This window comes from Pollicipes pollicipes, unplaced genomic scaffold, assembly GCF_011947565.3.
Source record: "Pollicipes pollicipes isolate AB1234 unplaced genomic scaffold, Ppol_2.1 Scaffold_4881;HRSCAF=5763_pilon_pilon_pilon, whole genome shotgun sequence".
Taxonomy (NCBI): domain Eukaryota; kingdom Metazoa; phylum Arthropoda; class Thecostraca; order Pollicipedomorpha; family Pollicipedidae; genus Pollicipes; species Pollicipes pollicipes.
In genome coordinates this window covers 48680176-48704774 of record NW_023596576.1, presented here as the reverse complement: position 1 = coordinate 48704774, position 24599 = coordinate 48680176, and the positions used below count along the sequence as shown (strand labels likewise).

Genomic DNA, 24599 nt, shown 5'->3' with positions numbered 1-24599 from the left:
TACTTGGATATGAAACATGTAATAACTTGATTGGGGTCACATGCAACGATGCCTCTTCCCCTCCATTACGACACCGTCCAGGAGGCAACCTTCCCCTCCATTGCGACACCGTCCAGGAGGCAACCTTCCCCTCCATTACGACACCGTCCAGGAGGCAACCTTCCCCTCCATTACGACACCGTCCAGGAGGCAACCTTCCCCTCCATTACGACACCGTCCAGGAGGCAACCTTCCCCTCCATTACGACACCGTCCAGGAGGCAACCTTCCCCTCCATTACGACACCGTCCAGGACGCAACCTTCCCCTCCATTACGACACCGTCCAGGAGGCAACCTTCCCCTCCATTACGACACCGTCCAGGAGGCAACCTTCCCCTCCATTACGACACCGTCCAGGAGGCAACCCTGTGAGGATGTCACGTTTTTTCAGGACGTCCCGGGAAAACGCTGCTTCCCAATTCAGAATCCATGGCACTGGCCCTGCTTAGTAGCGTTGTAAAGCCCTTGTGACACAACTATTCACTGTGAGGTCGGCGATGTACAGTTGCATTGCACGCGAGTTGTAACTGCGCGCAAGTTGATTACTTTCTGGAAAAAGATGGGCGTGCGCCACGTTCATACACAACTACGTCTAAGCCTCCGTGATCGGCAGAGGATAATTACCCGAGTAAAAAATAAGGACCTGAAAATGAGGTGGCCGAAATCCGGGGATATTTTGTGACTGTGAGCACCACGTTACCGAGCGTAAAGCGTGGCCCCTCCCGTGACAAGATCCTGGAACCGCCCCTGGGGTACGCCTTAGCAACTATGGAGCGTTTTTCTGTCGCTCGCACTGTAGCTTTGGCCATCCACATGGCTCCACCAGTGACCTGCACAGAACGAGGCCCATTGCAACGATAAGCTGGAATTTCAGTCATCCACAATGGTCTGAATGGAATCCGAAGTGTTTGCGCCTCATTTCACTGGTACATTACGATAACTTTAGGGCTGTCCGGGGCAAATTATTTAAGAACGCTGGGTAGTCTGTTGGTATGCTGTGCGGTACAAAAGAGTAGAAAATATTAGATGGTGCACTACCAGGAAAAAATTGTAGGTGTGCATCTAGCATCTCAACCGTGGCATCAACTCATTTCCCCAATGTATTATGTGAATTACGAGCGGACAACGCCCTCGATCTTTAACCCCGATGCGGTCACCCGGATCGCTTCCAGGTTAAAGTTCTTTAAGTGTACCTTAAGCAAGCCCTCCCCGCTTAAACAAAACAAGGTTCTTACGCTTAACATGCCATGTCTGGTTCATATATTCATGCTCCGCTGCTACAATAGCAAAGTAATACGACAACGTATGAACCTGCTGAATAATACCGCGAGGGGAACAAGCTCGCAATCAAGTTATCACAACGTACAAAAGGCGCCCCTCACACCGATCTCCGCTACAGCGCACCACGCAACTGTAGTAGCCAAACTACCCTGACGCTCTCACACGCGCATCAGCGGCTACTTCAAGCCACCTGGCGCGCCCAAAAGAAACCAGAGATTCCTCGCCTCCACCGCTTGTTGACGCACGATTCGCTTTTTGTCGTCGAGGCAGGCTGCCAGTTCGCGCAGCACCTGCGGCTTGAGCGGCAGCAATACGTGCGGTTTGAGCCGGGCCAGCGCGCCCAGGCAGCGCAGCGCCCCGGCGCGCGTCTCCAGCCGCGGCGAGCGCGCCCCCGCCTCCAGCAGGCGCGGCACCAAGGTGTGCACGTGCGGCTCGAGCGCAGCCGGCGAGTCGGCAGCGGCGCGGCCCAGCACCTGCAGGCAGGTGGCGCCCAGCGGCGCATCGTCGGCTAGCTCAGCCAGCGCCGATACCAGCAGCGGCAGCAGCTGAGCCAGCTGCGCCGACACCACCACAGCCGGCAGCTGCGCCAGCTGGTGGCCCAGCGCGCGCAGGTGGCGCCGCCGCGCGGCCGACACGCCCTCGCGGAAGCCGCGCGCCAGGCGCTCGCAGGTGACGGTGAAGAGCCATTGGCGGTGCAGCAGACGGACCACGCAGTGGTTCTCGGAGGTCAGCAGCTCGTCCTCGGCCAGCAGGTCGTCAAAGGCGTCGGCGGCGGCGTCGGCGGCCGACTCCTCAGAGAGCCAGTCCACCAGACGGTCCACGAAGTAGGCCGCCTGGCCGTGGCCGCGCAGCACGAGACCCTTGGCGATGGCGCCCCACAGCGACACCAGCGGCCGGCGCGCGCCGGCGTCCGGCGGCTCACAGTTCTCGAACAGGAACTCCAGCTGGTTCGTGAGAGTCTTGAGAAGATGGTCCGTCTCGGTGGGCGCCTGCTTGTTCACGATGACGGCAAGGGTCTTGGCGGCGCGCGCCGCCGTCAGCGCGTGCGGCTTCCTCAGCGCCAGCTTGGTCAGCATCACGGCCAAGATGTCCTGCTGCGGCACGGCGACGGAGCGGCGCGCGGCCGCCAGCGCGGCCGCCAGCAGCGCCGCCAGCTGCGTGTGCTGCCAGGGCGCCTGGTGCATCAGCGGCTGCAGGCTCTGCCAGCGCTCGGCCAGCGCACCCAGCAGCGGCTGGCCGTCGCCCTGCAGGAAGAGGCTGACGGCCGCGTGCAGCAGCCGCTCCTGCTGCAGCGCGTCCAGCCGGCGAACAAGGGCGGCCAGCAACGCGCCGCCGGCCGTCACCGCCGCCGGCTGGTGGAGCACCACCTCGCTGGCCGCGTCCGGTGCCGGCCGCAGCGGGTCGAACACCACCTCACGCGCCGCCGCGCCGAACAGCTCCAGCACCTTCTCGGGCAGGCGGAGCTCAGTCAGCAGGTAGTCGGCGACGTCCGGCTGACCAGCAGCGCGCGCTACCACCTCCTGTACGGCGGCCAGCGTGCGCACGGTGGCCGCGACGTCCGCGCGACTGACGCGCACCAGCCGCACCAGCAGCAGCGGCACGGCCGCGCGCACAGCATCCACCTCCGCCACGCCGGCCGCCACCGCCGCCAGACGGCGCTCTGTCAGCGCCGCAGGCTCGGCCCCGTCGTCGCCGTTCAGCCGCTCCAACAGCGGGCGCACGAACTCCTGCACGACGGCGGCTGGGTGGTGGGCGGCGACGGCACCGACGCAGCCGAGCGCCGCCGCGCGCACGGCCGCGTCATCGGCCGTACTGAGCGTGGCCAGGTGCCCCGCCAGCGGCGGCGCCTCCGCCTCACCCACCAGCCACGGGCAGGCCTGGACGGCGGCCAGCGCGGCGGCCTGCAGCGGCGGCGGGCCGGCCGCCAGCTCGGCCAGCAGCACGGTGGCCAGCCGCGGCCGCAGCGGCCGCACGGGCGCCGACTGCTCGGCGGCGCCGTCGGCCAGCAGCACGGCCAGCGCCCGCAGCGTCTCGAGTCGCTCGGTCGCCGACTCGCCGCCCGCCTCCAGCTGTCGCAGCAGCGCCGGCACTGCTTCGCCCAGTACGGCGTCCCGGTCGCCGGTGCAGAGGGCGGCCAGCAGCGGGCCGACGGCGGCCAGCAGTCGGTCGCCCCCGCGCTGCGCTGCGTGGTGCAGGCACTCGGCCACCAGCGGCCGCGTCCACTGCTCCAGCTGGGCCGGCACCGCGGCCGAGACGGCGGCCACCAGGCGGAGCGCCCCCGCCTGTACCTCCTGCTGACGCGCCGCCAGCGCCTCGCGCGCCAGCGCCAGCCGCAGCGGCACCAGGTGCGGCGTCAGCTCGGCGCCTGTGTAGGTGCGGCAGCAGAGCACCAGCAGGTCCGCCGCGTCCAGCTTGGCCTGCGTCAGATCCGAGTTAAGCTTCTCCAGCGCCAGCGGCACGCAGAACTCGGCGAACTGGCCACTGCACGCCATCACGTCGGCCAGCGCGTCGGCCAGCATCTGGCGCGTCACGCCGTGCGCGCTCCCCTCTGGCGGCGTGAAGTCCACCGGAAAGTAGCAGGCCAGCATCTCGAACAGCTCTTCGGCCAGCGGCTCGAGGGGCACGGCCGCTACCAACAGGCGCACGGCGGCGAACACGGTCAGCAAGTTGCGTGGGTCCTTCTCGCCCTCCATTGACTGCACGCAGCCCAGCACCAGGTCGGCGCCCAACACGCGCACGTCGTCCGCGCGCGCCTCCAGCACGTGGCGCAGCGCGGCGAACACGCAGCGCCGCTCGGCCAGCACCAGGCTCTGGGCGTGCACCTCCTTGTAGAGGCTCTGCACGAGCCGGCAGAGCGGTTCGGCCGGCAGGTGGCGCAGGCGCACCACGGCGCCGACGCCGGCCAGCGCCGCCGGCACCACGCTAAAATGGTCGCGCACCCGGTCGCAGAAGAAGGCAGCGATGAAGGTACACTCCTGCTCGTTGAGCCGGTCGGCCGGCAGACGGCGCAGCACGTCGGCCAGCAGCTGCACGCCGCCGGCACGAGTGGCCGGCTCAACGGCCACCAGGCGCGGCTCCAGCGCCTCCACCACAGCCAGCACTGTGAGCCGGCCGGCGACGATGCCGTCGACCGTCGTCTCGACACCGTCCGCCGCCTCCAGGGAGGTCAGCAGCGCGCAGTCGGCCGGCTTGGCGTCGGCCGACAACGCGCCGCCGCCCACCCCCGCGTCGCCACCTGCCTCCGAGCTCACGCTGTCTGCCATTCCACAGCTGGATTTGCTCACTGTGCTGTATTGCTGTTTTGCACCAGGGCCTGGAAGTAGGATATGTGGTCACATTGTGCCAGCCAAACTACAGGAGCCATCATTCAACAGTAAATGTAACATGAATCTCAGCTGGTTATGAAAATATATTCTAACAGTGACAACTGCCAGAAGCATCACGATCTAGGATGCACTTCCCTTTGCTTTAATCAGCAATGGTTGACTTGGCCAAATGGATGACACATCCTAATGCTGGTCATAAGACTGAAAGTAATTTTGTCAGAAATTGGTCAGGAAAATGACTACCCTCCAAATATTTTGACTCTGCAATGCCACTGATATCAATGGGATACTTATCTTGTCATTGTTTCCAGGCATGGGAAGGTCAAGCTATGAAGTTAGATGGAAAAAGCTTCTCACACAACTTGTCTTTCCCACCAATAATTAGCTGATTACCCTTAGCTTACATTGCACCTAAATAAGTGGTTTGTGATGCTTTATTGCAAGATCTGGACAAGTGGTGTAGACCTTTTGCTGTTCAAAGGATGGACTAGGCATTTAAAACACCATTTTAGTGGGAGGTTGTGGACCAGCCACATGTAGCATCACCTAGGATTTGGAATTTTGGAGTGCAGTTATCACAGACCTATATGAAAAAGATAGATGACAAACATGTCAAATTCTAGATCTAAAGACACATACATAAATCCCTCTACAATTTTGCTATTAATGTTGCACATAGCAATGCACCTTCAAGACAGTCAGAAAAACACTAATCAAATAATTAACAACCACTGGACACTAGCATAACATGCAGAAGGCACTGCACAATAAATCAGGTCATTCTATTATTATCATACATATGACTTAAGCCCAGACTGTAAAAATGTTATACCAGACATGTCCAGCATGTCCATGATGTTCCAGCAGCAAATTTAGCACATGCATGCAGTAAACTGAAGAGCCTCACTTAGGTGTCCTGTTGCTGCCAATTCCAGGAAATGGATGATCAATGGTTTAAGAAATCATGATGTTGCTTAGCTATTCCTTTCACGATCCAAAAATGAAAATGCTGCACAACTTGGTCCGGTGAGTTTAATATAGGTTCACCCCAGGTTTTCCCACTAAGTAAGCATTCTGCACAATTACAGGATTCAGTGCAAGCCATACTGCAAAAAGCTTAAAGCTCAATTGTACAGCTGCCTGATTAATCACTTGAGGTTTCTTTGTATTTATTAGTCGTCAATGGTTCTCTGAAATCCTTAGCAGGCTTGGTCCGCCAATGAACGCCTAACCAAGCAGAACTTAAATCAACGATTTCCAGACCATGTAAAAAGCCCCAGCGGTAAAAAAACAAACAAACTGCAGTAAGGTTTCTCCTAAGACTTTTACGTAACATGCACCACCTGCGCCCCGAACCACGAATAAAACCCACCTATACAACAACAAACGACCCTCTCCAAACGCCTTGATCCCGACAGAGTACACAGAACACCGCAAAATGTCGAGCAAACTGCATTTGTCACCATAGCGCCATATTGTACACAATTTTGATGGACTTTTTGTTTCCGCTGAAATATTTAGCAATTTGACGGTGCATATTTGACATAAGGCATGGTTTAGTGTCTGATGCAGTTTGAACCAGGTTTTAATGTTTTTGAAATTCAGAATTTTGCCATTTTTGTCTTGAATTTTGCTTTATTACCGGAATATTGGCCGAAATATTACATTTTCCTCCTACACGTGTAACACTTGCGCATCATATGGTAGCAGCAAATGGCGCCAGTTTCTGCGACCTGCAGACATTTTCTTTTGTCCTACCGGCGTCCCCGCGCGTATTGGACGGCGCGACTTGTGACACAAACATAAGGTGTCGGTGGCAACTGGGTTCCGGTTATTTACATGCCATATTTTCATTGAAATTTACCTTGCAGACATATTTTGGTTCTGGGTGCAAGGTGGCATCAAACGTCAGTGCTAGTGCAGAACAGGGCAAGGTGACATTTAAAGTACTGCTTTTTACAGTTTCAAAAGTGAAAGATGGATTTCCTCGGCTTAGGTTTCGGAGATGTGAAGCGCATGAACAAAAGACAGGTAAGAAAGATTACGAGAGGTGTTTTCAGCTGCTATTTGTGCATAAACCTCTTAACATATGGGGCCTTGACTGTTGGATACTTTGGTGCCAGTCTTCAAAACGTGGCAGATCTCAATGACATGTTTTGATTTTATTGTCTCTCATTGATTCAGTTGGCTGCTTTCTTCTGAACTACAGGACTGTTGTCTTTATCACTGCCATGTTATTCTGTCCACCCCCGGATGCAGCTGCTTGTGCAACCATAAAGAAAGCCAGAGATCTACCAAAGTTGCTCGGGCACACAATTTGTACACCATTTGTTGTGTTTAAGGTAGAACATATAAATAATCTTAAAACAGGTAGATTCATGCTCCTGCCTTCAAATTTTAGTAGTTACGATAGCAAGCTCCCGAGTGCCACACACACCCCACCACCTTGACTTTCCAGCGCCGTTTCTGCATTGCTGTTGTGTAATTACAATATTTCTGCGTATCAAGAACCATAAAGAATGCACTGGACCAAGGTAACAATAATGCAATGAAAATTATTGTCGTGTGTAGGCATGTTTATGAAACGGACGGGCCAGAATAGTCCAGAACATAGCGTAAACTAAACTAGCCTAGCCTAACCCAACCTAACCTAACCTAACCTAACCTAACCTAACCTAACCTAACCTAACCTAACCTAACCTAACCTAACCTAATCTAACCTAACCTAACCTAACCTAACCTAACCTAGCCTAGGCTAGGCTAGGCTAGGCTAGGCTAGGCTAGCCTAACCTAACCTAACCTAACCTAACCTAACCTAACCTAACCTAACCTAACCTAACCTAACCTAACCTAACCTAACCCCCACCCTGTCCCCTTCAACCCAGTGTGCTATTGGCATCCATGTCCCATGCCATATATATGTACCATATTAAGAAGTTTTCTTGAGCCGCCATGTTCTCATTTTGCCTTTCATTCCCGCACAAAAACGTCATATTTTCCCACCATGTTGACCAATCTACAAACAATATGGAAGACTGCTTGGATACACAAGGAACACATTTTGTCAAATTCTTGTTACCTTGGCCTCATACATTTTTATGGTTCTTGATGGCAGTAATATTGTGATCACACAGTAATGTTGCGATCACATGTAGAAATGGCGCCGGGGTCATGGTTGCTCTGTGTTTGCGCTCGGATGATCGCTATTGTTGTTATTTAAGTTCCAAGGTAAGAGCTTAGATGACCTGTTTTACAATTAATTACAGTATGTTCTGCCTTAAAAACAACAATTGATGTACAATGCTCTTTCTTAACATGAGGTAGCAATTTATACCCTGACCCACAATTTTGTGCCAGTGGTTGCCCACACCCTTTACAGTTACTGTGGCTGGTTGAGCTGTTCAGCACAAGCAGCAAAAAACAATACAACCACTTGCCAGATGGGCCATTACCAGCTTGAGAGCCTCAAGACTGTGATATTACTCATATTGCAAAATGCTTGGTGCCTTTTTGAGTGTTTTAGATTTGGTAATTAAAAAAAACATTGCAAAACATTAAAAGGTAAATGCAGTGTGGTTCTGAACAATCTCAAGTGAGCACTAGAGATAACTGGTATGCAGTAAAGACAAATTAGATTGTTTGGAAAACTTTGTAGATTACCCCCATGGTCATCAAGTGACCAGCCTCCTTTCCAGGCAGAATAGTTGGCTGCCTCATCTGGGGCTGGATCAGACCTGTCCCAAACCCATTGTTGACTGGCTGTCACCTTTTGCTAACTGGCTATGATGCCAGTCTGTCAATGTTGGCAGATGAGGTGTCTGGTTGTGACAAGGTTGGGGGCAGTCATATAATTTGGGCAGCTTTTTACTCTGGAGCAGGAATTCCCTACAATGAGCAATTCATGATTCCTCTGGTACATCGTCCTGTAGTGCCACCAAGATTATTTAAAATGGATGATAGAGTATGTTTCAGGGTGGCAGGACCTGGCCAAAACTGCCCTGAATGAGGACCTTGCTGCCCCATTTGGGAAAAGATTCATACTGCTCTAATCATCTTTGTGATGTCCAAGTTATGTTTTGCAGGTTGGTAAATTTACAGGTAGCTTACACTTACACATTTGTACCATGCACATGGTTTTCTGATGTGAGCATAACTGAGGTAAGGATGCAATAAGGTGTACTGGCTGTTGAAGGCCAGCTACAGTGGACCTGTAAGGATGGCAACATAGTCCCCACCAAAATGGCTCAGATTTTTGTTAACAGAACAGTGCTGTGATGATTTGCTTTCTACAGCACATGCAGAACTGAAAGGCTGCTGCATTCACACCATTTGAAAAACATGTTGGTCAATATTTGATCTGAGCCATATGAATAGATGGATTTTTGGAATCAGAGCTCATGGTAAACAGGGTTTGTTGTGTGAGTCCCTGACCCATACCATCTCATTGCACAATACCATGTCAGGACTAAAATTTGGTGGTTATTCACAAAAAGTTTGATGTGCTGCAATGGTTGGCATGGTCCATCCTGCCTTCTAATGTCACCTGACCTAAAGCATGACTGCTGCCATCAGCCAGAGGCCATATCTGTCAGGGGCAAATAGCCAGTGCATAGTGACTTGACACCCTGCTGTGGTTGGGTGGATCAGAAAGCATGACTGTTGAACCAACTGAGCTATGAGAGGGACAAACTTGCTGATACACAGACACTGTTGCTTTGGTTCATGTTACCATAATTCTATAGCCAAAGTAATGATGTAATGCTGGCAAAATTGTTGATATTGTACTCTCATTTGGCATGTCAAGCAAAAGCCCTGCATATCTAGTGCAGTTCCAAGCAGCTCCAAGGGCAAACAGTTGGCAAAAATTGACATTGGTGCCTCAGGAAGAAATTATGACCTCTGTATGTAACAGATGCAGTTTATGGATCCGTATGTCTCCGTTCACAAGGTTCATCATATTGTGTAGCACATACGCCATTGTCACCTCTCACTGGCGGTATTCATTTCAGCTCTACTACCAGGTGCTGAACTTTGGCATGATCGTCAGCTCAGCTCTGATGATCTGGAAGGGCCTCATGGTTGTGACAGGAAGTGAAAGCCCCATTGTCGTCGTGCTCAGGTAAACATATGTACTGGGACATGCCAGTGGGCCAGTGTATTTTTGTATTTTTGTCATCAAATGCAGTGATGTACGCACTGTTCCCACCCTTTATAAGTGGGTCTGTAAATATCTTTTTTGAAATTTGTTCGAAATCAAGTAGTGTGGTTCCCAAAACAATGAAAGAAGCACAAGTGGAAAGAAGGAAAAGTTGTAATTGAGTCTGTTTTATGGCTAAATGGCACAGTACTTAAAACATGCCTTGTCGAGATTCATGCTGGATTCGGGGTTGCAGCGATTCCAAGTCGGTCTAGGCTCTCTTCGCTAGGAACCGAATGTGGTTCTCTGCGCGGGAGTGATGCGCCTTCCCACAGGCGTCGCCGGTATCGCCGGTGTCCGGCGTCGCGTTTTCCGTCAGACGTTCATCGTGGATCGTACGGGGGCTTGGCGCTGGCGGCGAGTGACTCCTGATTTGTCGACGCTTTATGACCGAATTGGGTTGCGCATGGCGAGACAGCCTAGGTCTGAAGCCAAAACTCTGACAGCGCAGGGCTTTTTTTAGTTCTCGGGATTAGAGATGCAAATTTCTGACATTACAGCACCGATAGGCAGCCCCGAATCCGTAACGGCGTTACGGGAGGGTCAACGGGTTTAATAATGCCGCTATCAGAAAACGTTCGCCTGCCTTGACGATGCCGTTGGTGCCAATGATAACGAATGTTGAGAATTCCACAAATTTTCCTTGTAGCGGAGTACAAATTTTCTATGGTGGAGTACAAAATTATCCAAGTGCTGCGGATCATTGCAGCTTTAATTAGGTTGTCTCCGAGAGATAATAATACAATGGTTGGCACTCAACAAAAGCGCCACTTTTCATGTACAGCAATTCATGTAAAAGCACTTAAAATGAAAGGAAACATTAGCATTAAACATGACACACTGGAACAACACAGTCTCATACTCTACTATGAAACACATGTGCGTATACATTGGTTTGCAAGTTATGAAAGACTCTGTGTATACACCCTCCAAAGCGGAGGGTAATTACGTATCGGGCTTATGCGCTCTCCAAAATAGAGGGTTTCTACACACCGGGCTTATACACCCTCCAAAATGAAGGGTGGGTACGATACGCGCAGCCGGACAAAAATGACACAAAAAATGCATATGAACATGCCACAGACGGCCACCTACTCATGCTCCACCACGATCACGCTACTCACGCTCCACCACGGTCACGCCTCTCACGCTTTACCAGCTAACTGGTTCTAAAATCAGCTTAACATTCATGCCCTCCACCTTCCTACTCCCGGCCAACACACGAGGCCCTGCACGTCCCACCCGAACAATAGAGACAGGCAGCGCTCTTAACCGATTTACCGGGCCAGCGCAAGTACAATGCCTGACAGACCCGTGCAGGCCGGCCAAAAGGGTCGGAGTCAGTCACTCTCAGACTCAGGCGGATAATGCAAGGTATTAATGGATTTAGATGCACTTTAACCGATATCATTGCGAAATATAGTAATTTATGTTGCAATAAATTGATTTTTTTGTCCTAATAAACCCTTCCCGTTAATTCGCCGGGCAAAAGTTGTGGGCTCATGTTACTCTGGTGTCCTGGTGTTTTTGCCGAAGTGAGATGGCTGTCTCCGAACAGTTTTTTTTTTGGCTATTTATAGCAACATTTTTCGACTTAAAATGGTATCTTTGTAAAGCCTGAATTACCAGCTTTAATTTTACGCCCTTAAAAAACAAATTTAACTTGGTTTAGATTCAAAGCTGTCGTAACATTTTTTGTGCTCCGGATACCAGGAAGTGGCCAAAAATCCAACCACATGGCGGTTCTGGATGAGTTCAAATAAGTCCGGCTTCATAATCGTGATGCCCATCTCCATACAGCTTCCCTCCAAATGTTTACAAATCTGTTCAAGGCATGAGCGCGAGCAGAATATTTATGCTTTTGACAAATGAGTCACGAGGAGGCAAATCATTAAAACCAATTGGAGAGTTCTGCTATGTGCAACCTTTAGCATGGGCTGGGAGGCGGGCGCAGGCCGCTGAATAGTTGAGACGTTTCCGACGCTGAATTGCGATGGAGTCTCTTATTTGCATTGCCATAACGCAGTGGTGGCGCGTGGTAGGCGGCCGTCTGCGGTAGGTGATTGGGCGTGCGGTTTTCTATGAATGTTCGTTGCATCCTTGACAATTAATGCGGTTCGTCGTCAATGGTAGGTTAAGTCATGTTCAAGTTTGAGTGGGTCTGCGTAGGGCATAGGAAGTGAGAGCTTTGTTAATCTACAGACCGGTGCGATTCTGGTACTCGTTTCTCATTTCCCGTTATTGTCTAAAGGCGATTCCATTCAACATTCCCACGCTTTATTTTTCACATTTCCATACATGGTTTATCATACACCTAGATGGCAGCACAGGCTGCTTGCTATTGGGCACCTTAGTCTGGTGGGTGCAAGATTTGTGCTCTTACAGTTATCAATACGTGGCTTCTGGTGAAAGTAGCAAGTCTCAAGCTGTTGCACCTTCTGGTTTTATTTTGTCCTGACACAAAGAGGTAAAATGAGTTTCCAAGAGTCGTTCTTGTTGTATCATGATGGAGTACAAAATATTTCATTTTACCTAGGCACGATCCTGGAGTACAAAAGCTCCTGGTATACATTATATCAGAAAACGTCAAGTTTTCCAACACTGATGGCAACAGCGGTAAGACGTTGCCGGTTCCAGGCTGGTATACGTATGTCGACGCTGGTGGAGATTTATTGCTACTTTGGCATGGCTTACGGGTAAGATCATCAATGGAGTCGTGTTTCGGCACGAACTCATGAGTGCACATTTTACTGTTTGTTGTGTGATACCACCCAACTAGTTGTTTGTTTTCCTGTACCGCATAAGCATATAGGTGCTCGCAGGTTTGTTAAACGTGTTACCGTCCATGTTAGGGTAGCTATTAAGTGGTTTTGGCAGCGTTCAAACTGGAACATATAAGTCATCTGACATTTATGGTTATGCCCATTAAAGCCGACACGAGTTTTTGCTAATTTTTTTACAAGATTTACTTCAAAACTTGTGGCGGGATAGAGTTTTGGGATCAGTGCCCGCGCTGATGAGTGCTTGTTGCGCGAGCACCGACCCCACCTTGCGGTAGTGACATTCCAGATCACCGGCAGGAGTTGGGGGGGGGGGGGGGGGGGCAAAGGTTTAGGTGCCGCAACGCTGGGCGCGGCCCGTCTAACCCGCAGACACCAGCTGACCTTTCGCGCGGTCCCTGCTGCCGGCTATAGGTCATCGCGGTCAGGGGCAGACACTAACGCTTAAGCGCGAGCTCGACCGGCCACGGGTTGGGGAATCCGAAGACAGGAGGTCCGACTAACTGAACTACCGGGGCGGACAGTGAAAGATCCACACTTCCGATAGTAGTTGGCCAGTATCGATTGCGGGCTCGAATTTCAATTACACTTATGATCAAATTGTGGAAAGAGGGTGAACATCATTCGGATGCGCGCAGTCGCGATGTTGTGTAACGTGGCATCAATACCGTACCCGCACCGATCCAAGATTTATGTTCCCCCTGACCTCGGCGCATTCGTGGTTTTCTAGCTTCCCCGGGGAGCCTAGTCATGAGTTGTCTCGTCATGTCACGTCACTAGTGATGTTGTGGAGCATGTCAGCGATGTCTACATCGATACGTGCATGTGTTCATGGATATTCCACAGTTTTGTTGAGTTGTGACGTTCGCTAGCCTGCCTCACGGTGCCGGCACCGTGTGTCGGCGACCGCCGCCAGTCTGGTGCGGTCAGCTGTTGTGTCGTGCCGTGACCGCGGCCAATCAGCGCCGAGCCGTCCTGTGACGTCACCGCCACGTCCGGCAGCGGGAGCATGGAGCCGGCCTTCTACCGGGGCGATCTGCTGTTCCTGACAAACTACCAGGAGGAGCCGATCAGGGCCGGAGAGATCGTGGTCTTCAAGGTTGAGGGCAGGGATATCCCGATCGTGCATAGAGTCCTCAAACTACACGAACGGTGAGAATGATACCGTGGTTATGGCAGCGGTTGTCGTCCGTTGAAATTCATGGATCTAATTGGTACGTCTGACAAAACACTTATTTGATCTGTTCATCTGATCAAACAATTATCCGATCTGTGCATCTGATAGGACGTGCTAATATATTTCAGAAATGTGGTGAATACAGTGGGCGGGACTCAGGGACCATTCGCCGCTATCCACACTGCGTACCCCGGGGTGCTGCCGACGCGCCGTGAAGGCCGTTTTGTGCTGTGGTGCACGCGCTCTCACACGTCCAACCCCGGCCACCCGCAGCGAAAACGGCACGGTCAAGTTCCTGACCAAAGGGGACAACAACAGCGTGGACGACCGCGGCCTGTACGCGCCGGGCCAGCTGTGGCTCACCAAGCGCGACGTGGTGGGGCGCGCGCGCGGTTTCGTCCCCTACATCGGCGTCGTCACCATCCTCATGAACGACTACCCAAAGCTGAAGGTGAGCGCGCTGGTCGGACGTACTGCCACCGGCAGGCGCAGTCAGGGAACTTCCAGAAGTGGGCACAGTGCGCGGGGAAATGCTCAACCGAAAAGACGATAGCGCGCGGGTGTAATATTGCAGAAACGGGCCTGCCAACAGTTTTCTGATGTTTTCTCTCGTAGAACTAGCAGGGATTTAAAACAATGTAATCCAGAACAGCAAATATGTTACCGTTTCTGGGCTTTGCCTTGTATTGCAGGGCTTGAAGTTAAGGCACTTATGGAAAATGGAAGCGCTGCTACAGTGTGCGCCCCTCCATAAAGCCCACGCGTGGCAAGCAACTGCTCAATTATTTCAGCACCCAGGCATCTTGCAGAATAGAGGATGTCAAGTGGATCAGGAATGTGCTGTATTCGTCCTGATATAATTAATAGACGATGCTTCTACAAGTCTAATACATTCTGGGTCTTTCCGCGAACAGCTTTGCGACGGGATTTGTGGCATTTATTGCCCACTCGTACCGCGAATTTAGTGCCCGGCAAAATGGCTGCCACGATCCCATAAGCCCCTTTGTTGACTGGTTGCGGTAACGGGCGCTTGAGCGGGGTCCATGTGAACTTAAGCCTGCTCGTCGATTAAGCCAGCTGAAAACCTGTCGTTTTAATTTACCATCCTACAACTCGGGGGGGGCCCCTGCCGTCAGGTCGCTTGTGAGCCTTGTAGCCCTTAGCCTGCGCTCAGTGTGCGCTTACAAACGTCTCCACCTCTGTTCCAGTACGCTGTTCTAGCGTGCCTGGGATTATTCGTGCTCATCCATCGAGAGTGAGCCGCGACGAGAGCCGACGTGACGTCACGGCGTGCACCAGTGGCGTCAGGGCGCGCAGCGCTGCGTGGGCGGCTGGACGCCTGCGATGTGGGTTTTTTTTAGCCGGTGCTGGTGTGCGTGATCTTTCCGTGCGCGGGACGACGGCGTCCTGCGCAAAACCACGATCTGGCGTTGGTTGTGTATTGGCGAGATGGGGTTACACGTGTTCTCGTGGTACGTGGCGCCGGCGCGTGTGCCGCGCACGCCGGCGAATACAAGCACACTTGGTGCCAGCGCTTGGCGAAAGGCTGCCGGCGGAGAGGCCGTCTATGCATACTACGAGGCTACAGCGAGCAACAGCAGCACTGCCCACGTATAACGATAACATGTTTAGCTCCGAAGACGAAGGCAACACTCGCGTCTCCTCGGACGTAATGGGTAGCAGAACACGCACAACGAACAACAATTACCCACCTATGATGGATGCAATCTTGCCGCCACCCGACACGTGCCGAAGAATACGTAACCCCTTTGAGTTTGTGCAGCGGTGAAGCGCTCTGGGCCTCAGGAGCCCAGGCCGCTCTGCCAGTCACCGCACACGACAAAACATGGAAGCGGTTAGAGCAATAACACCAGTGCAACTGGTATGCGGGGGAAGTACGACGTTTCAGGCTCGAGCTTTGAGGGATCGGGCTCTTACTCAAGAATGCCAAGTTTTGTTTCTTCCCGGAATGAGCAGACGGCGAGACTCTGGAAAGACGTAACCCAACACGGATGCTGAACGGCGGATATTGGCTTTTACGCGTTCCCTCCGGCCGTGATCCAGTGGATATTGCCACCGCTGGCAATATTGTTATCGCTCAATGAAACCCCCCAAACTGCGAAGACTTGCGAAGGCGCGGAGGAAACCCCTGCCTAAAACGTTCCCGCACAGGAATGACATAACTTCACATGAAAAATAAAAAACTGATATGCCGCCCGAACTGTAAACCTACATGCTGACGTGTTTACATACACATGACGCGACAAACAGCCCGATTCGAATCGGAAAGCAGCTTAACCAGTCTTCCACATTGACTCAGAAGCGGCGGCCCTCGCGAGTTGTTCCATCAGACTCCTCATGTACTCCCACCAAAATGGCGCCATTCAGAAAAATTACCTTGGTGGCCCGCATCGTGCCATATTTCTGTATGAATAATTCACGACTAAAAACATGTCAGTCCAGCGCCAATTCGGCCACGCCGGCTCCGACCCGCGGGGTAGATGCCAGCTTCAGTCCGCGTCAAGGCCCCGTCGCCGCGCTGCGGCGAGAACGTCGAGCGTTTCGAATCCGTACGTCCGGAAGCCTACTCCCGCCGTCGTGTTTGACGTGAACATGCGGTCCTTGTGGTATTATCTGGGTTTTTAGACTTGAAGTATCAAAACGCATTAGTGCTATATGTTTGAGGACCCAGGTGCCCTTCCTTGTGTCACGGGATTGATTGGGGCTAAAAAACAGCTTGTACCAAATTTTCAGCCTGTTTTAAAAACAAGAAAACCACTGGCGTGCCCGGATTCTGGACCGGGCGTCAACATGCAGCAAGACTCCTGCCAATCAGCTTGCGAGAACTATTACCGAAATTCTCGCGACATTTAGTTCCATGAGGATGTGATGTTCTTAGATGATGAAAATTGTCATGGTCAATGAAGGGACTAGAAAGACGAGCGAACACTCCGAGAACTGCCGGGCACGCTCACGAACAACAGACGGAATGACTCACCCGAAAACGGCCGACCCCGCTGCATCTGCACCCAAACAAGCACAACAGGCGGCCACCTTGACAGCCTGCGCCACAATGCAAACGCGTCTCCGATGCGGCGCGACTATCGCCGACGCGCACATAGTCGGCCGCATCGCTAAGTAGATGGCCAAAATGCCTATAAATATACCGCCAGACGCGTGGGCCACGCTGACAAAGTTCTTCAGGGGACGAGTCGGTCCATGTATCACAACGCTGCGGCGGGGCTGGGGCCGTGGCAGCCGGAGCTGGAGCCGGAGCCGGAGCCGGCACGGCCTCAGATGGTCAGGTGCATCCGTTCCGAGTCGGTACCCCACCTGGCGGAGAGAGCGCGCGGTCAGAGGCGGACGCCCACTGCCGGATCAGCGCCGGGGCGCCGACGGTCCGCCAGCTGCTGCGGCGGGGGCCCGCGACCAGGAAAACGGCACGGCCGGTTTGCATTGGATCAGTCTTCCCTTATATGCGTGATTGATTAAAGCCGTCAGCACGTCATTATTTGAAGGGCCCACCAGGAATTCCTGCATCGGCGTAGCGCACGTCGTGGCATGTCTTACCGCCTCTTACCGTGCGATGTGGCCTATCGAATCACATTTTGGATTGATCTCGAATGACTTCCAAAGATCACGAGGGTAGCAGCACACGTGTCATATCACTTCTCTCCTTCAGAACCGGGCACGGTAGGTCCGCACCGAGACAAGCGCACGCCTCAGAGTGAGGTTTCCACTTCTTCGCCTCGCCAACGCCTGGCAACGGCATCAATGGACTTCGTGGCAGCAAGCTGATACATGCCGGTCAAACATGGCGAGACGACTGAGACTAGGCTCGTCTAAATTTCATTGCGATACCGAACGGCAGCAGAGACGCGCGTGACAACCAAAGGGGTTGCGTGACTCGTCTTCGAGAGACGACTTGGCTTTGAGTCGTCGACAGACACAGGCCTGGGCTCCGCCGGGTCTGCAAAACGCACGCGGGCACAGTCATGTTTTCAGCGTCACGCACTGCCGTCTTAATGAATATCCCTTCATCCTATGCCCTACTACGGGCACATGCGTGTTTTCGGGCACTGCCTGGGCCGTCGAAAGGTCCCTGCAATGCCCCCCCCCCCCCCCACGCACACACATGGCACAGCGCCTTCGCGGACAAGCGACACTGATACCAACGCCCCTGCTGCGACAACCAGTTTGCGGGGCGGAGCGGTGCCACGGGCGTGCCTCTGGAGTGGTCAACCTACCACTGGGACATCCGGGACGCCACGTGAAACTCGACCACACCGAGCAGGACTCTGGCAGGATCGGGCTGGATCCTGCATCTGCCTTCTAGTCGCTCTGGAGCCGCTTGTCCTTCACACAACGAAACCAAGGAAGACAAAACAAAACTGAGAGTAATCGTGTATTGAGGGAATACATGGGGAACGTATCAAAACGTAAAAGAACGAAACGCAATTTAAAGGATATCAACTACGTGCATAGCATCACTTATCTCTTAGAAATAAAACAACCAGTAACGGTAGCCCCCGATCATGTCATCAGTCGGGTCACCATTACCGCAGACTGCTCCTGACCTACCCGATTAAATGAAGAACCGAACCTATACTATGCCTAACAGAACCTGATACCGCTGAAATCCCAGCCTGGTTAGTGGCATATGCCAGTGCAAGAAGCCATAGCAATAAGCTAGCTATGTCTAGCTTACAAGGTGCAGTCTAGCTCAGCAATAAGCCGCAGTCTAGCTCAACCTCCAGTATCATAGCCGGCGCACCAATACGTCAAGTGACTCCCATGTATCGTAACGGCGCTATACAATATCCTCAATTACCATATGCAACACAAAGCCACGCCGCTATACAAATATCACACCAGTATCGAGCGGCGGACATGTGCCGAGTCGCTACAGCGCCGTCCCGCGTCCATCGCACTGGCCCGGTTTCGTTCAGCCGATCCAGCGTGGCCCCGGGGCACGGCCGACTCGCAGTCGGTCAAGACCGGACCTGGGCTCCGCCACAGCACCCCTCCCCCCCCGCACGTGTTCGGAGCTCCCAGTCCGCCCCCGGTCTTCACACCCCGCAGCACAGGTTCACACTAGCCCCGGACCCACGCACCAGTGCCGGCCGCGGGACACCACCCCGGACCCACGACCAGTGCCGACCCCAACCCCGGACCCACGGCCAGTGCCGGCCGCCGGACACCCACCCCGCACCCACGGCCAGTGCCGGCCGCCGGACACCAACCTCGGACCCACAGCCAGTGCCGGCCGCCGGACACCAACCCCGCACCCACGGCCAGTGCCGGCAGCCGGGCGGAGGAGGGCCGTCAGACCCAGGCCTACTGCTAACGTAGCGCAACCGGCCGCTAGCGACCGGCAGACGCCGCGCACTAATGGAAGACATGATCGTTTTGTTGCAGCCGTGTCTCTCGACAAACGGCAAACTATAAGTAGTAAACGCTCAGACGCAAGAAACTAACAAAAATACCTAGCACCCTTATATATTTGGATATATATATATATATATATATATATATATATATAAATGTAGACAAGCTATAAAGCTGTGATTGTTTTGGACACCGGCGGTTTTATACCTCGCTGTAGTCAATTGCATGACTGGGGACACAGCCACAGGACTCCAGCAACAAGCCAGCATAGTCTTCACCCCGTTAACAAATGTAGTATCATCGCTGGCATCGGGACGTTCCGCCACCCATCCCCGTCAGTCTTGGACGGGACCTTGGGCATGTTGGCAATCCTCCTCCGTCCCAGGAACTATTCTTATCTGATCCATCTTCACACATTTTTGACGTGAACAAAAAGTAAAAAAGAAATCTTTAATTCCAGACGGGAGGTAAAATGTTGGAGCCGTTGATCGTCCAACGGGTGAAATCAGACACGCGTAAGGCCACGTTTGCATAGAACATGTCAACTGCCATCGACACCACTCCATATACCGCTACTTTTGGCAACACAGCTTCCACATCACATCTCCGACAAGCACATCCGACACCAGTAAGCAGCCCCCAGCCCAGGGACCAGCCGACATCGCCCGGTCCCGTCGCGCCTCCCGAGTGACGTCACACCAGTGACGTCACAAACAGCCGGCGGCGCACTCAGCACCCAGCCCGGTCCCGCGATACAGACAGGGTGTAGGGCCGCGCCACTCCTTTATCTGAAAATGCCCAAAACGGCTCCGTCACAACACGGCTTGCGCTTGCACAGCAAAAACAAGATAACAGGCCGAGCCCACACAAAGTCCAGAAAGAAAGCACAACACAGCCCTCGCAGCGAAACGGAACAAAACGGCAGGCTAGAGATACATAGCGAACTTAGGAGCAACGACCCAGTGCTACGGACAACTCAGAAGAACAAAAGCCGCCCAGCGAGAGGCACCACGGGCCTGGGGCTGGCGTGACCGGCGCTAGCCCCACACAGGACAGGGCAGGGGCCCGAGCTCACAGGTTGTTGTACCGGCCCGCTGTGGCCTGGCGACGCCGGTAGATCTTCAGCCCGATGAAGACGCCCGCAATGACGACCAGACAGAACACCATACCACCTGGGACAGAGGCGATAGGGGTTCTCAGAGCTGTGACCCCACCCTCTCTCTCTGTCTCTCTCTGTCTCTCTCTCCCCCCTCTCTCTCCCTCTCTCACTCCCTCCCTCATCCCCTCTCTCACCCTCTACTTCACATCCTCTTTCATCTTATCTCTCGCTCCCATCTCACCCCCTATCTCACACCCTCTCTCGCTCCCTCTCTCACTCCCTCCGGCCTGGTCCGTAACACAGTCAATCTGAACAATCTTCCCACACTTCCTGCTCACAGCGACACGCCTGCTATTGCCGAAAAGGCAGTTAGTACAGTGATTATAAAAATGTCTGAAGGGCTGCAGTCATCTTCCTGCAAAGCTTCGCAACTTTTTGACAATAAAAGTCGTCACTGACAGTCAAACGACAACACAGTATCCAAACATGCTACAGCAGAGCAGCAATGCAACCTCATCATTCGTACCTGTTCAAACTACACCAGCAGCCCCGAAGAAATTAGCCCAACCCGTCCACATATTGTACTATCAGGCTTCGCACACACACACAACACAAATTACTACAGTGAAGAATGTTTGTGCAGTTTGTACTGTAATACAAGAGGCCGTGCCCAATTGATAGTTTTAAAGGGATGGTAACGAGCCCGTGCCACTTACCGACGAAGCTGCCAAAGCTGAAGCCGGTCCTCGCCGCCGGCGTCGGTGTCGGACCCGGAGTCGGGCCCGGCGTCGGACCCGGGGTGGGACTCGGCGACGGCGGCACCATCGTAGGGGGCACTGTGGGCGGACAGGCACCTCAGTGGCCGCGGAGGCCCTGGGGAGAGAGCTGGACGCCGGGGCCACCTCGGCGCCCCTGGCCTCACCGGCCGGTACCGATTTCGGTCCGACCAACACCGCAGTGCCGTGCACCGGGCCACAGCGAGGAGACAAGGCTGTGCGGCAGACATCGCTGCGCGCAGCCGGGACAACAGCCGACGGTACAACGAGCCCCCACTGCGTCCCCGGCCGAACAGGGCGGGCACGCCCCGCTAACTGGCCAGATAAACGACTCGCAGTTCTCGGGGTTTATGGGCGCGCCGACTACGAGGTCATCGCGCTGATCCTCGCAGTTCTCAAATGTCGCTTATTGTACATGCAGAGCAGCGCCACTCAGGGTACAGGGTTGTCAGGGCCGCGCACTGGCACCCACCCCTGTCGGCAACGACAAACGTACCGTCTGTGGTGGGCTCTGGCTCCGGTGTGGTGGGAGGCTCGGTGGTGGGAGGCTCGGTGGTCGGAGGTTCCGTGGTCGGAGGCTCGGTGGTCGGAGGCTCGGTGGTGGGAGGCTCGGTAGTGGGAGGCTCGGTGGTGGGAGGCTCGGTGGTGGGAGGCTCGGTGGTGGGAGGCTCGGTGGTGGGAGGCTCGGTGGGCGTATCGGTAGTAGGCGGGTTAACGGTAGACGTGGGAAAAGTCGTGCTCGGCTCGGGCGTTGTGCTGGGCTCGGGACCATCGCCTGCAGGCAAGAAGTGATTTTGACACACAAATTAACCATACGGTTCACGCATCATCTCATCACCAGGCACGAAAAAAGCAAACAAAACGGCCGCTGGGAAAAGGCAACTGAAATGCTGAGCACGCGTCATACCTCTCGCCATCTCTCGAGGATTACTTATTATTACACAACATTACAACTTATTATCGTACCTTCGCCGCAGTGACAACGTATTTTTAACATGGCTCACATTGTCAACACTTGTATCTTATCGTCAAGCAAAAAAACTGTAGACCCTTTCGCCGTGCGAGGTGGGTGCCAATGCTCATGCTTTTGACAGGACGAAATTTAAAAATCAAGTTATTTTGCTTTGCCGCCTGGTCAGGACCCCTTCCAGCCCTGATGAAGTTGCTAAGTGAAATATGCTGACTCGGAACCCTACTCCACTCGCGTGGACGTATTCGAGATGCCCCCATGAACAAGGTCAGCACCATGTTCTGCAGGGCAGTGTTCTGAAGTTTAAGACGTGCTGACGTGCTAGTGTTGTAACACAGACACCAAAACAGATAAAAACGCTTAAGTCGGTTTCAAAGGAATATACCGTGATATATGCCTCAGTCATTAAATGAAACGCATTTCCCAACACCACACAGGATCCCACGATTGTAAACAACCACCACAGACATTAACAACCAGCGGAATTCATGATCTAGGAATGACAAAGCAGAAAATACAAGAACAAGACCATGCCCGTTTGTCTGGAACTGTCCACCATAACAAAACAAGACGAATGGAGGCACCACCCAGGTGCGCCAGGCCGCCGGCGCGCGTCTTACACTGGGAGGCGTCGATCGGGTGGCAGCCCTCGGCTGCGCCGCCCGTCGTGTTGCTACAGTGATCCATATGCGCCTGCTGCTGACACACGAACCAGCTGCAGTTGGGCGTCGCCGAGCACGCGCTGCAGTTGGTCGGTTGGTCGCACCCTCCCGAGTCTGGCGGGGTTTAGTACATGCTTTTAATACGATGCGGCAAGAACGCAGCTTTTCTTTTACAGCAGCGCCCCGGGACGACAACTCTGCGGCAATGACACGTGAGAAATCAAATACTCGGCGAAGGCAAATGCTTTAAAGTCGATGATATCTAGAGTAAGCCCAGCGTTTACCACCATGAGCTTGACCTACCACGTGGTGATATTATTGTTCGAAGCTTACTTCAGAAGCCATGCATCGGACGCTGGCCAAGAGGGAACAGACATATGCGCCTTTTCAATACACCCGCTTCAAATACCCGCCATCAACCAAAGGCCCAAACGTCCTGGCTGGACACGGCCTGGTACAACACCGATGTGCGCAGCGGCTTAGTCCGTACAGCCACATCTCACAGGACCATCACATGAAACAATTAAACTATTGATAATCTTTCGATTCTTTCCGTAGAGAGGTACACAAGCTGGACGCTGCTGTCAACTTGTCAACTTATCAACGTCGTCATGATGGTTAACACTGTGTTAACGTGTTTCGCGCCCCAGCCGATACGTTGTCAGCGTCATATTCCTGCTCTAACCGGTGTGGTGTTTTACGCACCAGCTACAGCTCCCGGTCAAAGCAACAGGCGGTCGAAATATCCAATACAAGCTCAACAAAAACACCACAGCAGGCTTCGACGTAACAACTAACAGCAGCGTGTTCTTCACGATCGATATCGGTCACATGCTGTCGCCCGAATACGGTACGCTGCACTCAGCCCACGTCCCGAGTTGAGCACTCTTTAATGGACAGGCCCACGGTAACACCAGAGCTCGGGTCAGACCGCTCCGAAGGTCAGGTCACGCTCGATTCACACATTAATACAATGACGTCGAGACTGTGTCGACCGAAGACGTCGAGCTGGATGCCTTCATAGTCCACTGTGCAATGCTGGAATGAGCAAGCATTAAAGCTTTGACGTTCTTTCGATGCTGGTTTTGCCCACCCCCCCCCCCGTCCCCCGCCCGCTAAGAGAAACAAATATTTGGGACACAAGTTAATTGTCATGAGATTACACACATCCGCCAAAAACTGGCAACCTTAATCACCCAAATGGGTGAATTCGGAATATCTGCATTTTTGATTGCTGTGATCGAAGAATTGGGCAAAACCGCCACTATCTTGGAAGAGCAATGCTCACAACAGCCTGGGCTGTGCACCTATGTATTTGCATTGTCCGGTCTCTCTCGGTTCAGGCCACAACGGGTTGCATATGAGATGACACATTTATGCACTGCATTCGTGTTGTATTGCTGCTTCCTGGCTATTGCTGTCCAGCCTGCGGATCAGACAGCGCCAGGACACAGTGTTCGAAACGCGTTGTTCACAATTTTCGCCTTAACGGTACAGCGGTCTAACCTTTGTACCTGCCCTCGCTGCCGAGACGTTCACATCGATCCATAAAAACATGCGGAGCCGCCTGTATCTGCGGTCTACGCTGTCTACACAGATAGACACACCATTGTTCCAGCCAGACTACCGTTACCACCGTCTCCTTCACCGTTACTAAGTCTCCGGAGGTCACGACGCCCGGTCACCCAGAGCTATAGTCGCAACGCCGCCATTTCGAGCGCGCCCTTCTCTTGACGGTGTGCTCACTCCCGGTACGTACCCGAGGCGGACGTCTGCGGCACCGACAGGCCCGCCAGCAGGAGTGCCGACAGCACCGCGTACATCACGTGCTGTCCTTCCATTCTGACCGCTCCGTGCCCTGGCGGAACAGGCAGGGTCACCCAGTGAGCAGTGTCCATCACCTG

General features: G+C 53.5%; 3 protein-coding genes across 3 annotated transcripts; 1 reads left to right on the top strand and 2 right to left on the bottom strand.

The window, feature by feature from the left end:
* Window positions 1-1277: 1277 nt before the first annotated feature.
* LOC119100517 (MMS19 nucleotide excision repair protein homolog) lies at window positions 1278-6084 on the bottom strand. The gene is made up of 5 exons (XM_037223604.1): window positions 6019-6084; window positions 3609-4633; window positions 2709-3047; window positions 2097-2414; window positions 1278-1697 (listed from the first exon to the last, which is right to left on the bottom strand). The coding sequence occupies exons 2-5, from the start codon at window positions 4581-4583 to the stop codon at window positions 1497-1499; spliced, it is 1833 nt and encodes a 610-aa protein (XP_037079499.1). The 5' UTR covers window positions 4584-4633; window positions 6019-6084; the 3' UTR covers window positions 1278-1496.
* Window positions 6085-6414: 330 nt separating this feature from the next.
* On the top strand, window positions 6415-15327 carry twr (signal peptidase complex catalytic subunit SEC11 homolog C twr). The gene is made up of 5 exons (XM_037222981.1): window positions 6415-6677; window positions 9656-9765; window positions 13626-13775; window positions 14074-14251; window positions 15009-15327. Exons 1-5 carry the CDS (start codon window positions 6624-6626, stop codon window positions 15057-15059), a joined length of 543 nt encoding a protein of 180 aa, XP_037078876.1. The 5' UTR covers window positions 6415-6623; the 3' UTR covers window positions 15060-15327.
* On the bottom strand, window positions 15152-24553 carry LOC119099890 (salivary glue protein Sgs-4; the record flags this gene model as incomplete). The annotated part of the gene is given in 6 exon segments (XM_037222980.1): window positions 15152-17133; window positions 20264-20360; window positions 21004-21123; window positions 21560-21838; window positions 22654-22809; window positions 24455-24553. Coding segments are annotated over 6 exon segments (774 nt in total). The 3' UTR covers window positions 15152-17093.
* Window positions 24554-24599: the final 46 nt, after the last annotated feature.